Below are 13,974 nucleotides of genomic sequence, written 5' to 3'. Positions count from 1 at the left end.
TTCACAGGGTCTTAGGGCTTCTGCCTAAATACCCTGAGCTACCTCTTCTGGAAGCATCTCTGGAGCTCAGGACAGACAAGTGATGAGACGGTTCCTTGACTGGAAGGTTTTCACCATTACTTCTCAAATGCAAACATCATGAGCCAATGAGATCCTTAAAAACTGTTAGATTAGTGTCTCCATTTTATACATGAAAACGTCTAAGCCAGAGCCAGAACGCATGTTCCCTGACCTGAAATCCAGCCCTATAGCAGTGTTTTTCAAGGGACAGCGCTATTGACATTTTGGGCAGAAAAGTTCTGTGTTGAGGGGACCGTCCTATGCATTGTAGGATGTTTAGCAGCATACCTGACTTCCAGCCCCTAGTGCTTTCCTTCCCTGCAAACAACCAAAAATGTCACCAAACATCAGCAAATGTTCCCTGCACGGTTGTCTAGGTTGAGAACTGCCATAGAACATACTGGTGAAGACAGTGAACCGGGGCGCAACAATGGTAGACTCTGGTCCCAAGTCAGACTCTTACTATGTGACCATGGAAGAGTTACCTCTCTGAGACCACTTCATCTATAAAATGGAGAGAAGGATAGACTTGAGAAATTGGTCCGCTACTGCACAGTTCTCGGGTTCCGTCCATCCGGGGACATGTATTGATCTACTTTCATCTGTGACTTGGGTCAATAGCCACCTGGAAAATAGCTCTTTAAGAAAGAGAAAAGCAATCACAGGGTTGTAGTGAGGACTGGTGAAATAATGGCTGTAAAGAACTTAGCACTTATCAGGAACATGGGAGGAGCCCAGAAATATTTAATGTATCGTGCTTTTTTTTTAATCTATATTTTTTCAAGGTTATTTGGTTTCTTTTTTTTTCTTTTTTTTAATTGCAGTATAGTTAGCCTATAACATATGACATATAAGTATTAGTTTCAGGTGTATGACAATGATCTGATATTTGTTTATATTGCAAAATAATCATCACAATAAGCATAGTTAACATCTGTCACCATATACAGTGACAGAATTTTTTTCTTGTGATGAGAACTTTAAAGATTTACTCTATTCGCAACTTCAAATAGGTGATACAGTTTTTACTTCTTTCACTGATTCTGCCCATCCATCAAGGATGTATTGGTTCTACCAACTAATACTTCTAGAAATAATCAGGCTAGTGGATTGAGAAATAAGCTTAGGGTATATAATAATAATAAGCTAAAGGATCCTACTCTAACTCCTAACTCTGCAAGAGCCAAGAAAGGGAGATGCTAATGGTGAAGATAGGAGGACAAACAGATGTGTCCCTAAATTTTTACGTTTCAGGCAGTTCTGTCTGGTTTCATGCCTTTTGTTCAGCTGAGGTGTGATGGTTGTCCCACCCAGGAAAGGGTTGGTTATTTATTTATTATTATCATTTTTTTTTGGAGGGTTTTTTCCTTTAGAACATAACTGAACCCCTCCTTCCCTGGTGGGTGTTGCTTTGGAAAGCTGTCAGGCCTCTGTTGGAAATTTTGTTCAAGGATACCATCTAGGGGTGACTCTGTGAATCTTCTAATTCCTTCCACTCCCATTTTCGCCCAGACAGACAGATTTTGCTCTTCCTTGTGTGTTGGCTGACTCCTGTACAACACTATATATTCCCTGATGGTGGGAATCTTAGCATCTATTTGCAACACAAGGACTTGGCTCTTGCTGTGTTATGGGTCAATAAAATAAAGCCATGTGCAGCTTCTTCTACACCTTTCCACAGTTACTTATCCTGGCTAAGCAACTATTTTCAGCCTCAGTAAAGATCTGCCAGAAGCACTGGACCCTGAATTAGAAATATGTGAAAAATTCCGGCAATAGATTGAGACTCTAAACTGTTAACAAAGATGAAGATAACCTAGAACTGAGCTGACCTCTTCTCCCATATTGCCGATTTAGCGAATAAAAATACAGGACACCCAGTTCAGTTTGAATTTCAAGTGAGCAACAGATAACTTTTTCATATGAGTATGTGTAGGCATCCTGTATTTTATCTGGCAACCCTATATGCTTGAAGTTAAGGGATTTGAGGCCTGCATCCTCACTTGGAAATTACTGAACAGCAGATTAAGTCGGCAAACAATTCTGGTGCTAGTGAGGTGGTCTGGGTTAGAGGAGAGGTGATGGAATTTTCATTGTCTTTGGCAGATATTTTATTTATTTTCTATCTTTCTGAAGACTACATGTAGGCTTTTGGTTAAAACCATGGAGCAGATACCATAATCAAGTTCCAACTTTGCCATTGACCTAGCTGAGTGGCTATGGGCAAATTACTTAACCTCCCTGTTTCTCAGTTTCCTCAGTTATAAAACTTGGGATAATTGTATTTATCTTCTCAAATTGTTGGGGTCTGCCCTGGTGGCTCAGAGGTTAAAGCATCTGCCTGCAATGCGGGAGACCTAGGTTTGATCCCTGGGTATGGAAGATCCCCTGGAGAAGGAAATGGCAAGCCACTCCAGTATTCTTGCCTGGAGAATCCCATGGATGGAGGGGCCTGGAGGGCTATAGTTCATGGGGTCGCAAGGAGTTGGACACGACTGAGCGACTTCACTTCCGCTTTCACTTTTCTCAAATTGTTGAGAAGATTTGGAAACATGATACTCATTAAGTGCTTACCACAGTGCCCCCAGCTGATATATATCAAGAAATGAAAGCTATGATTATTACTTTGATGTTTTTGTATACACATAGACTTAAAGCTTTAAAGCACACAAAATTTCAGAAGGAGGCATGTTCTCTACGCACCCAGAAGGTCATGGGGTTCATGGGTGCCCTACCAGGTCCTTTCTAAAGTACTTTATTTTGTTAGATTACAGCTGCTGGGTTTTTTTTTGTGAGACATGGGGTTTCATATCCTATTATAGGAGACCTAGTAGTAACCCCATTTCTGTCTAAAGTCTCAAACCCTGTCACTGGCTCATTTATTCTAAACACTATTTGAAACTTTTATGTATACTTTATGGTAGAGAACGCAAGTGTAAGGAATAAGGAGCGTAAAGGTTATTTTCTAAGTATGGAAAGCCAAACTTTGAGGAAGAAGTAAGAAGAAGAAGTAGAAGTACTTGGTACTATATAATGCTCATCGTAAGATCCAGAAATGTTTGTGTTCTGGGCAGGCGCTTTCTGGAAAGAACACTGAACTCTGGAGTCATAAGGACAGGGTTCAAATTGTGTCAGCACTACTTGTGAGTCCTGGCAACTTGGATAAGTTATATATCTTTCTCAGTGTTTGTTTCATCAATCATAAAATGGTAACATCATGGAGTTTGGGGGGGAATTGAATGAAAAAACATATATAGAAGCATGTCTCCCAAAAGAGCTCAGTAAATCAAATTTGATTTTAAAAGAATTTTGAAAGTGACCACTTAACGTGGTTTGAATGTCTGTGGGCTGTGCTTAGTTGTTCAGTTGTATCTGACTCTTTTCAACCAGGGACTGTAGCCCACCAGGCTCCTCTGTCCGTGGGGATTCTCCAGGCAAGAATACTGAAGTGGGTTTCCATGCCCTCCTCCAGGGGATCTTCCCAATCCAGGGATTAAATGGCGTAGCAGTTAATCATATCTTTCATGTGTGAGCATATATGTGTTTCTGTGTTTATCATGAGAATGATGTTTAGCCACATTTACAGACTGCCTACTGTGTTGAGTGACCAAACTGTCCCAGTCTTCCCAGGACTAAGGGAGTTCCCAGGAAACTGGGACAAGTTGGCCATCCTTCTACTATGTGCAAATTGCTTTACAGGCTAATGCTAATTAAACTCTCAAACCCACCTATGAGGTAGGTTGTCACATTTTTGGCATTTTACATTATAAAGGACATTTGGAAAATCAAGCAGTTTATTCAAGCCACATAGCTAATTAATGGGAAGGGCAGAATCTGAACCCAGACCTGTATGACTCTAGGACCCAAGAATTTAACCTCCACTCTGTGTGCATTGGGCTTCGCATGTGGCTCAGCTGGTAAAGAATGCCCCTGCAATGTGGGAGACCTGGGTTTGATCCCTGGGTTGGGAAGATCCCCTGGAGAAGGGAACAGCTACCCACTCCAGTATTCTGGCCTGGAGAATTCCAGGGACTGTGTAGTCCGTGGGGTTGCAAAGAGCCAGGCACAACTGAGCAACTTTCAGTTTTCTGTGTGCTTTTAGACTCCTCCAAAGGCACAGCCTCTTAATTGCCTCTCACCACCTGGATCATTGCTTAACACCTCCCATCTTCCTTTCTGTCACCAAAACTTCCTGCTGCCCAGATGGCCTCCAGCAAAGGGAGAGACCTGGACACAGAGCTGAGTCAAGCCCAGTCTTGTAGCTGGGCACAGCAGAGGCCCCTCCTTCCCTAGCAACAGACGCTGAAGCCTTGTGACTGGCTCCAGGACCTGGATACAAGCTCCTCCAGTGTTAAAATAACCTGACAGGAGGAGAAAAGAAGAATTCAGGCCCCAGAGAGATAGTCTGGTGAGTTGCTTCCTCCCTCTTCTCTGTTTAGTGTGTAACTCTGCTTCAGATTTTCCTCTACTGTGAACTCAGTGTGTTCCTGAAAAAGTTCCAAGAGAAGGGCCACTCCGCGGAAGGGAAGTGTGGCCTTTGCAGGAAGCCACAGTACAGAGCCATCAGAAACCCACGGCTGCTGTTTCATTCTCCAGCTTTCCTTTCTCTCCTCTTCTACCAAGAAACTGCTCAGTGGGCTGAAGTCTATGACCTCAGAGAGGCAGCCCTGTGAACAGAGCTTTCAGAACATCTGTAAAGTTCCATCATCTGTGACATCCCCATTATGCTATGAGGAAGTGTGAATCTCAGAGCCACTGATAGAAGAGGAAGAAACTGAGAGAGCTCGTTGTTCCTTTCTTAAATAGGTCCAATTACAATGGACAACATGAATGACACGGATTGCTCATCTCAGAAGGTAGGCGTGAATTTTAAAACGTGTTTCTTTTTTCGTTCAGTTCAGTTCAGTCGCTCAGTTGTATCCGACTCTGCAACTCCATGGACTGCAGCACCGCAGGCTTCCCTGTCCATCACCAACTCCTGGAGCTGACTCATACTCGTGTCTATCACGTCGGTGATGCCATCTAACCACTTCATCCTCTGTTGTCCCCTTCTTCTCCCACCTTCAATCTTTCCTAGCATCAGGGTCTTTTCAAATGAGTCAGTTTTTTGCATCAAGTGGCCAAAGTATTGGAGTTTCAGCCTCAACATCAGTCCTTCCAATGAATATTCAGGACTGATTTCCTTGAGGATGGACTGGTTGGATCTCCTTGCAATCCAGGGGACTCTCAAGAGTCTTCTGCCACACCACAGTTCAAAAGCATCAATTCTTCAGCACTCAGCTTTCTTTATGCCTGTAGTATTTTCAGCACGTAGGGAATTTGAAAGTTGGTAGAAAGGAGGCATTTCAATCACAAACCAATAGCCGTGTTAGATCTCCTTGACCAAGCATGTGCATGCCTGCATGCTCCATCCCTTCAGTCATGTCTGACTCTTTTCAGCCCTATGGACTATCCCCACCAGGCTCCTCTGTCCGTGGGATTCTCTAAGTGAATATACTGGAATGGGTTGCCTTGCCCTCCTCTGGGGATATTCCCAACCCAGGGATGGACTCATGTCTCCTGCATCTCCTGCATTGCAGGCAGATTCTTTACCCACTGAGCTGCCTGGGAAGCCCCTGACCAAGCATGTATTTTAATTTTTTGTTGTTATGTCCTTGAATTATGCTTTGTGATGCATTAGGCTTTTGGACATCTTCAGGTTTTGTTGAGAAAATTTCAGGAAGAGACACCTTTCTTTCCCTTCCTTTCCAAGGCCGTTAGACCATATATTCCATCCAACAGCTCCCAACACTGGATGTACATAAGAATATACTGGGGAGTCTCTTGAAAATATGGAGATTTGCCCTCACTCCCAAAGATTCTGATTCAGAAGGTCCGAAGTAGAGCCCTGCAATCTGTATTTTCAACTAAGATTCTAGTGATTCTGCTGTCCCAGGTCCTCAAGTCAGCATTTGGGAACTGTTTCCATGAAAGACTTGCAAACATCATGTACAGTTAGAAACAAGGCACCTGAAAGGAACAGTTCTACCCAATCTAAGTGCCAGAATCCTGGTGGAAAAGCTAAGCTCCATTAAGTTGCCATATATTGAGGTGTCCAGAGGAGCATTTTAAATCAAAATTTTGTAAAATTAAAGTTGATTTGTTGAGGGGGGAAAAAAGTGAATTTGTTGACAATTACTGAGCCTACCCCTGAAGTGAAAACACTCTGCTATTTACCAGAGAGAACACTTAAGCATTAATATTTTTAACAAACTGTTCTGGGTAGCCAGGTAGGTCTTGCAGATCTCCAGCTCTTCCACCTTGAAGGGGCCACAGAGAGTTCTTAACCAAGTATGTTTAAGAAAATTCTATGAATTGACTTCCAGATCTGCTGATCTTGTGTGTGCCCCATATACATCAGCCTGTTCCATGAACTGAGCTGTTTTCTGCTATCATGGTTTTTACACTTCTATATGTATCAGTCTTAATCTGTGCCTGTGAACCAGCTCAAAGTTTAATTTGTTTTTCAGAGGTTCTGCTTCTCTCCATTATGTTCTGCAAAATGCTCAGTGTTAGTTTGCTTTCTTGCAAAATGCTGTTTTGCTTCTGCTCCAGTATTCTTGTCTGGAGAATCCCATGGACAGTGGAGCCTGGTGGGCTACAGTTCATGGGGTCGAAAAGAGTTGGGCATGACTGAAAGCGACTTGGTACTAGCACTTGCTTTATTATCCCAAGAATGGCTTTTCTCCTTCTATGATGACTCAGCTGCCTCTGTGTGTATCTCTTGGCTGACCAACTCTCAATACAGAGAGACATAAATATGTCTGACTCAAATCCAAAAAGGAATCTATGGGCTTAAGTAACTGAGAAGTCCAAGTTGGTTCCTGGGGTCCAGATGATGTCACTGAGAGTCTTTCTCATTCTGTTGCTCTGCTTTATGATGGTTTTAGCCTAAGGAAGGCTTTTATTTTTTTCACATAAAGCAAAGATGGCTGTTTAGACTACCTCTTTCCCAGTGGCTCTAGCAAAAGTGTCAGGAACAACTATGATCAGCCCACCTTGGGTGACCTGTCTATCCCTGAACCAATCATATGTCTGGAGGAGAGAGTATTCTGATTGGCCAGACCTGTATCACATGCTCTGGCCTGGACACAGGTGCTGGACACTGTACAACATGGACTGAAATTGGAGTAGAGCCAGTTATGTCCACTAGAGCTATATTCTGCCTGCTTTGCTAGTAACTTTCCAAAATGTCTGAGGGCTGAAATCAGGTTTATCCTAACCATAAACAGAAACATAAATGCCAAAACACCTCCTGAATAATGTTAATATTCTCCTCAACTGCAAAAGGTCAGGGTTTTTTGGTTCAACTACTTGTTCCCTCTCTTGTAACTTAAGATGTCCAAAATCTGTTTTTGTTTATTGTTTTTTTTGTGAAGACTTTTATTTGAAACAGATTTAAAAGCTAGGCCAAGGGAAATATTACCACAGACCATAAAATGCAGGCAGCCCTAACTTATCAATCAGTATATGTTGTACATCTGAACTCCTGAAGGAAATCATGAATGATTTCATTTCCCAGAAAACACTATTGCCGAAATCTACCTTGGATGACCAGATTCCTCTCAGGTTGATGCTGAATTTTTTCATTTTGTTCACCTCTTAAGTGCAGATCTTGATACTAACTTCAGTAGTGAAAGAGCAGGCTCTTGGATGTGGTTGGTTGATTCTTATATCCTTGAAACTGAGGTCAAGAGCAGAGAGACAGACACAGTGATTTAAATCAACAAAGCAAGTTCTCTAAGCAGAACAATAAGGTCATCTTGTGAGCCTGAGCGGCCTGATTCTGTTAGTGGGTCTGATGTACCACAATTTTTGAAACCACTGAATTAGGCCATTAGATCAGTGAACCTATTATATTTTCTTAAATTCCCAGGCTCAGTATGCATTTTTTTAAGAGTTTGCAAGTTTTTATTTAATTTTAAAATCAACACATTCTCAAAACAATTGCTATTTCCCATGTGTTGGGATGCAGAATAGTGTGTATTTAAAAGCACCTCTTCATGGCTAGTATGTCTTACCTTACCTTATGGTCCCATCACTCCATGGCAAACAGAAGAGGAAAAAGTGAAAGCGGTGACAGATTTTTTTCCTTCTTGGGCTCCAGAATCACTGTCGATGATCTCTGCAGCCATGAAATTAGAAGATGCTTGCTTCTTGGAAGGAAAGCTTTGACAAACCTAGACAGCATATTAAAAAGCAAAGACATCACTTTGCTGACATAGGTCCATATAGTCAAAGCTCTGGTCTTTCTAGTAGTCACGGACTGATGTGAGAATTGGACCGTAAAGAAGGCTGAGCACAGAAGAATTGATGCTTTCGAATTGTGGTGCTGGAGAAGACTCTTGAGAGTCCCTTGGACAGCAAGGACATCAAGCCAGTCAATCCTAAAGGAAATCAACCCTGAATAGTCATTGGAAGGACTGATGCTGCAGCTGAAGCACCAATACTTTGGCCACCTGATGCGAAGAGCAGACTCACTGGAAAAGTCCTTGATGCTGGGAAAGATTGAGGTAAAAGGAGAAGAGAATGGCAGAGGATGAGATGGTTGGATAACATCACTGATTCACATGAACTTGGGTGAACTCCAGGGGATGTTGAGGGACAGGGAGACTTGGCGTGCTATGGTCCATGGAGTTGCAGAGTCAGATGTGACTTAGTGACTGAACAACAGCAACAATAACAAAATGTCCTACCTATCCCCTATGAACCTTAGAATATTTGGAATAATGGCAGATGTTATTATTGTTAATGTTATTATTTTATGAGGTTGAGTCATCAGTGAGGAATTGGATGGGGCATGGGGATGACTAACATCTGACTCATTTACCCCCTACATGTCTACCTTCTGCCAGTTACCCTGCATGACTTAATTTGCTGACCCAAATAAATCAAATCTATCTAATAATGTCTCATCTTACACAAGAGTTCAGTCCACATTCATTGCCTAAGGTGAAAAACCACAGAGCCAAAATTGCACTGGCAGATCTCTTTTTTTTTGCTACTGCTAAGTCACTTCAGTCATGTCCGACTCTGTGTGACCCCATAGACGGCAGCCCACCAGGCTTCCCCATCCCTGGGATTCTCCAGGCAAGAACACTGGAGTGGGCTGCCATTTCCTTCTCCAGTGCATGAAAGTGAAAAGTGAAAGTGAAGTCACTCAGTCGTGTCTGACCCTCAGCGACCCCATGGACTGCAGCCTTCTAGGCTCCTCCATCCATGGGATTTTCTAGGCAAGAGTACTGGAGTGGGGTGCCATTGCCTTCTCCAGGCAGATCTCTTTAAACTACCTTTAAAGTACTGTATAGCAGCATCTCTCAGTAAATCCAGCCCAGAGGTTTCCCTCCATCACAGCCCCAGATGAAGTTGTTGTCTTACTTCTAGGGCTTGGGTGTAGGAAAGAAACACAGGGCACCTCTCAACCCTGAAATCAGCTCTGAGGTGAAGAAGCACTGATGCCGGGAGCCAGCGTGAGGAACTCCACCCGTGGCACTCGGAACTGCACGTGGCCATGGGAGCCACAGGTTCACCTCTGTCTGAGGCTCACTCCCAAGAACACACTCCCTGAATTGAATGGTGGACTCAATCACCCACACTCTAAATATATTCTTTCTTTTTCACAGGAAGCACAGAGTTATTTATATCACTGCATAAGCAAATTTCTGTTTGGAATTTTACCAATATGAAATGCAAGAGTCAATTTTTTTTTTTTAAGTCAACCCCTTTAATTACAACCCAGGGTAGGGAAGTTGGGATTGCCCTCAGATTTGGGTTCTTCCCAGGGGAAAAATACATTAATTTGCTCATAGAAGGGTAGCCATGAGGAGATGCTAGAGAAGAGACATTAACTCTTAAGAATTGAAACCAATGGATAGTGGTAAGAAGGGTGCTTTATGGGAGAACTTTGTGCCTAAATCCTTTTCTGAGGAACTTTTTACTCATTATGTACCTCAGAGGCTTGGAAATTTTTCCTTATTTCCTGAAGAGTGGCTTTGTATTTGTTTCCCACAGATCCCCAAAAGTGACTCCATATATCACATGAGCCACTCGCAGATGCGGCCAGAGTTGCCCCCTCTGCCTGCTTCTGCTAATGAAGAACCATCTGAACTCTATAAGGTACGTTCACCTGGCTGCTACTCTTCTGCTGGTAACAGTTGGGGGTCAAACAGACTTGACAGGTAGGATTAGAGGCCTCAGTCATTTCTGCCACTGGAAGAGGCTATAGCACAATGGGAAAAAGAGCTATGTAGTGGCACAAATCTGGCCTTCTCAGTTACCTGCGGCATTATTTAAATTCTCTGAACTTCTGCATATTCAACTATAAAATGAGAACAATTATTTCTACCTAATAGCCATGTACATAACAATAAAGACAATAAATGTAAATAACCTGATCACAAATTTACTGCACGTTGAAAATAAGCTGTTATCCTTGCCATCAGAAAGCATGCTCACGGTGGTCAGAGAGGTAAAATTGGTGTCCGTTCGAAAGTATTTGCACTCAGTGTGCAGAATGTTAGGCATGTGGGATGGCATGAGTCTCAATGTGAGTGGAGTCTGGCTTAGAGGAGCCCAGGCTCCCTGCATGATGTCCCTCACATGACTCATTCTGCATTTCTCCCCTTGTAGACAGTCATGTCGCACAGTTTTTATCCCCCCTTGATGCAACGCACATCATGGACCCTGGCTGCACCCTTCAAAGAGCAGCACCACCACAGTGGACCCAGTGATTCCATTGCCAACAACTACTCCTTGACAGCTCGGGACCTGAAGCTGAAGGACCTGATTAAAGTCTACCAGCCCGTCACCATCAGTGTCCCCAGGGAAAAGATCGTTCAGGGGCTGCCATCAGGTATTTCCTGCAGGGTGTCATACCCACTTAGAATGGGGCTTTGGGAGATTTCTAATCCTGGGTTCTAGTCCTGGCTCCACCTTTACTATAGATAACTTTGGGTAACCTCATGACACCTCAGTTTCCTCATCTATGAAATGGGAATGATTGTAAAGGCTAGCATTATGTTTAACATACACCAAGCTGCTTGTTGACTGCTCAGTTCAGTTCAGTTCAGTTGCTCAGTCATGTCTGACTCTTTGCAACCCCATGGACAGCAGAATACCAGGCCTCCCTGTCCATCACCAACTCCTGGAGCTTGCTCAAACTCATGTGCATTGAGTCGATGATGCCATCTAACCTCCAACCGTCTCATCCTCTGTTGTCCCCTTCTTCTCCTGCCTTCAATCTTTCCCAGTATCAGGGGCTTTTCAATTGAGTCAGTTCTTTGCATCAGGTGGCCAAAGTATTGGAGTTTCCTCTTCAGCATCAGTCCTTCCAATGAATATTCAGGACTGATCTCCTTTAGGATTGACTGGTTTGATCTCCTTGCAGTCCAAGGGACTCTCAAGAGTCTTCTCCAGAACCACAGTTCAAAAGCATCAACTCTTCAGCGCTCAGCTTTCTTTATAGTCCAACTCTCACATCCATAAATGACTACTGGGAAAGCCATAGCTTTGACTAGACAGACCTTTGTTGGCAAATTAATGTCTCTGCTTTTTAATAATGCTGTCCAGGTTGCTCATAGCTTTTCTTCCAAGGAGCCAAGTGTCTTTTAATTTCATGGCTGCAGTCACCATCTGCAGTGATTTTGGAGCCCAACAAAATAAAATCTGTCACTGTTTCCATTGTTTCCCCATCTATTTACCATGAAGTGTTGAGACTGGATGCCATGATGTTAGTCTTCTGAATGTTGGGTTTTAAGCCAACTTTTTTATTCTCCTCTTTTACTTTCATCAAGAGGCTCTTTAGTTCTTCTTCACTTTCTGCCATAAGAGTGGTGTCATCTGCATAACTGAGGTTATTGATATCTTTCCTGGCAATCTTGATTCCAGCTTGTGCTTCATCCAGTCCAACATTTTGCATGATGTACTCTGCATATAAGTTAAATAAGCAGGGTGACAATATATAACCTTGATGTACTCCTTTCCCGATTTGGAACCAGTGTGTTTTTCCATGTCCAGTTCTAACTGTTGCTTCTTGACCTACATACAGGTTTCTCAGGAGGCAGGTCAGGTGGTCTGGTATTCCCATCTCTTTAAGAATTTTCCACAGTTTGTTGTGATGCATACAGTCAAAGGCTTTGGCATAGTCAGTAAAGCAGAAGTAGATGTTTTTCTGGAACTCTCTTGCTTTTTCGATGATTAAATGGATGTTGGCAATTTGATCTCTGGTTCCTCTGACTTTTCTAAATCCAGCTTGTTGATTGCTGCCTAACAAATTATTACCAAACTCAATAGTTTAAAATAAGTTCCATTTGTTATCTTACAGTTTCTGTCAAGAATCTGGGCATGGCTTAACTGGCTCAGAGTCTCTCACAAGTGTGCAATCAAGGTATCCAAGGGCACAGTCATCTAAAGGCAACCAAGGAAGGATCCTCTTCCAAGCTTACTCACCTCCCCTACTTCCTGTTGGCCATAGACATCGGTTTCTTAGTGAATGGGCCTATCCACAGGCCCATTCAACTCACAACATGACTCCTAGTTTCCCTTGGAGGAAGTAGATAGAGAACCAGTAAGATAGAAACCACCATCTTTGGGGAGCCTAATTTTGAATGTGACATCCTATGGTTTTTGCCATTTTCTCTGTGTTAGAATCGAGTTGCTAAGTCCTGCCCACACTCAAGAGGACTATACAAGGGCATGATTCCAGAAAGTGGGGATCCTTGGTGGCCATCTTGGTGGCCAAAAGTACCATAGTACTTTTTGTGTATTAATTTGTCTAGTCCCACTGGGTACACATATGTCTGCTTAAGGATATCCATTGGTAGTTTTTGTTAGAGATATGTTGGAGATAATGCAATCTGCCTGCTGTCTCAAACTCATTTTCATGTTTTTCTTTATTCTTTCTGTGCTGTGTCTGGGTGAATTCGTCAACTGTATCTTCCAACTCACTAATTTGCTCTTCAACTCTGTTCAGTCTTGAGTTTATCCAGTATAACAAATGTTTTTTTTATTTTAATAACACTGTCTTTCATTTTCAGATTCCTTAATTGGTTTTACTTATGAGTGCCACCATCCTGACCAGTTTCTTATTCTATTCTCATGGACATAACATTTTCAGTATCACTTGGAGGATCTTAAACATTTTTTTTGGAGGAATATTAGTGTTGCTATATTATTTCCATTTTGTAAATATTTGCCTCAGTTGTTGAGTTTATTTGCTATCTTTCTTAAATTGGTTTTTCTCATGTGTTATGGGATTTTAGTTTGCAGGCTTATGTTGAGAGCTTTTCCCCTTCTTGCTACATGAATTTCCCATTTGTTGTTTAATTCACACACAATAAAATGCACAGATCTTAGTGTTCAGTTCAGTGAGTTTTGTCAATTGTTTATACCATATTTGTATATAGGCACCACCCAAATAAGATGTAGGGCATTTCCATTACTAGAGGAAGTTCTCTTGTGCTCCTTTCCCATCAGTTCCTTCCGTTCGCTAGTACCATCCTGCCCCCTTTCTGATTTCTGTCACCGTAAGTTAGTTTTGGTTGTTCACACATATAAATGTACTCAAACAGTATACCCTTTTGACATACCTTTTAAAATCTTGCCTTTTTTTCTTATGCCTTCATCTGACATCTTAGGACCCCAAATTAGTACCAGATCTTATTACTGATGGCTTAGAACTTCCATCCTAAGGTGCTGTTTTAGGGATGTTGTAGATCTGGTCCGTGAGGTTATGTTAGGCTTGGCCTAGTTTCTACCAGCCTTTCTTTGCTATCTGTGGCCACTGTGTGAACTGAGAATGCAGGTGCTTTATCTGCATCACAGTGTTGCTGGTTTTTCAGCCTGTCATCATGGGTAGGGCAGCCGTGGTTTTATACT

At 42.5% G+C, this 13,974-nt stretch overlaps 1 protein-coding gene across 2 annotated transcripts in view; it reads left to right on the top strand.

Annotated features, from left to right (window-relative positions):
* Positions 1 to 13,974, top strand: part of DNAH3 (dynein axonemal heavy chain 3) — a 254,086-nt gene that overhangs the window by 802 nt on the left and 239,310 nt on the right. The window contains exons 2-5 of one of the 2 annotated variants that reach the window (XM_070779176.1): positions 4,264 to 4,468; positions 4,867 to 4,916; positions 10,111 to 10,215; positions 10,729 to 10,951. In XM_070779176.1, the coding sequence (XP_070635277.1) occupies positions 4,878 to 4,916; positions 10,111 to 10,215; positions 10,729 to 10,951 (367 nt within the window). In that variant the 5' untranslated portion in view covers positions 4,264 to 4,468; positions 4,867 to 4,877. The remainder of the gene's footprint in view (positions 1 to 4,263; positions 4,469 to 4,866; positions 4,917 to 10,110; positions 10,216 to 10,728; positions 10,952 to 13,974) is intronic. The other variant, XM_070779177.1, reaches the window with a different exon arrangement.

The sequence above is a fragment of the Bos indicus genome, chromosome 25 (genome assembly GCF_029378745.1).
Source record: "Bos indicus isolate NIAB-ARS_2022 breed Sahiwal x Tharparkar chromosome 25, NIAB-ARS_B.indTharparkar_mat_pri_1.0, whole genome shotgun sequence".
NCBI lineage: Eukaryota > Metazoa > Chordata > Mammalia > Artiodactyla > Bovidae > Bos > Bos indicus.
Note: the sequence above shows the minus strand (reverse complement) of the source record. Positions and strands in the feature narration are given on the sequence as shown.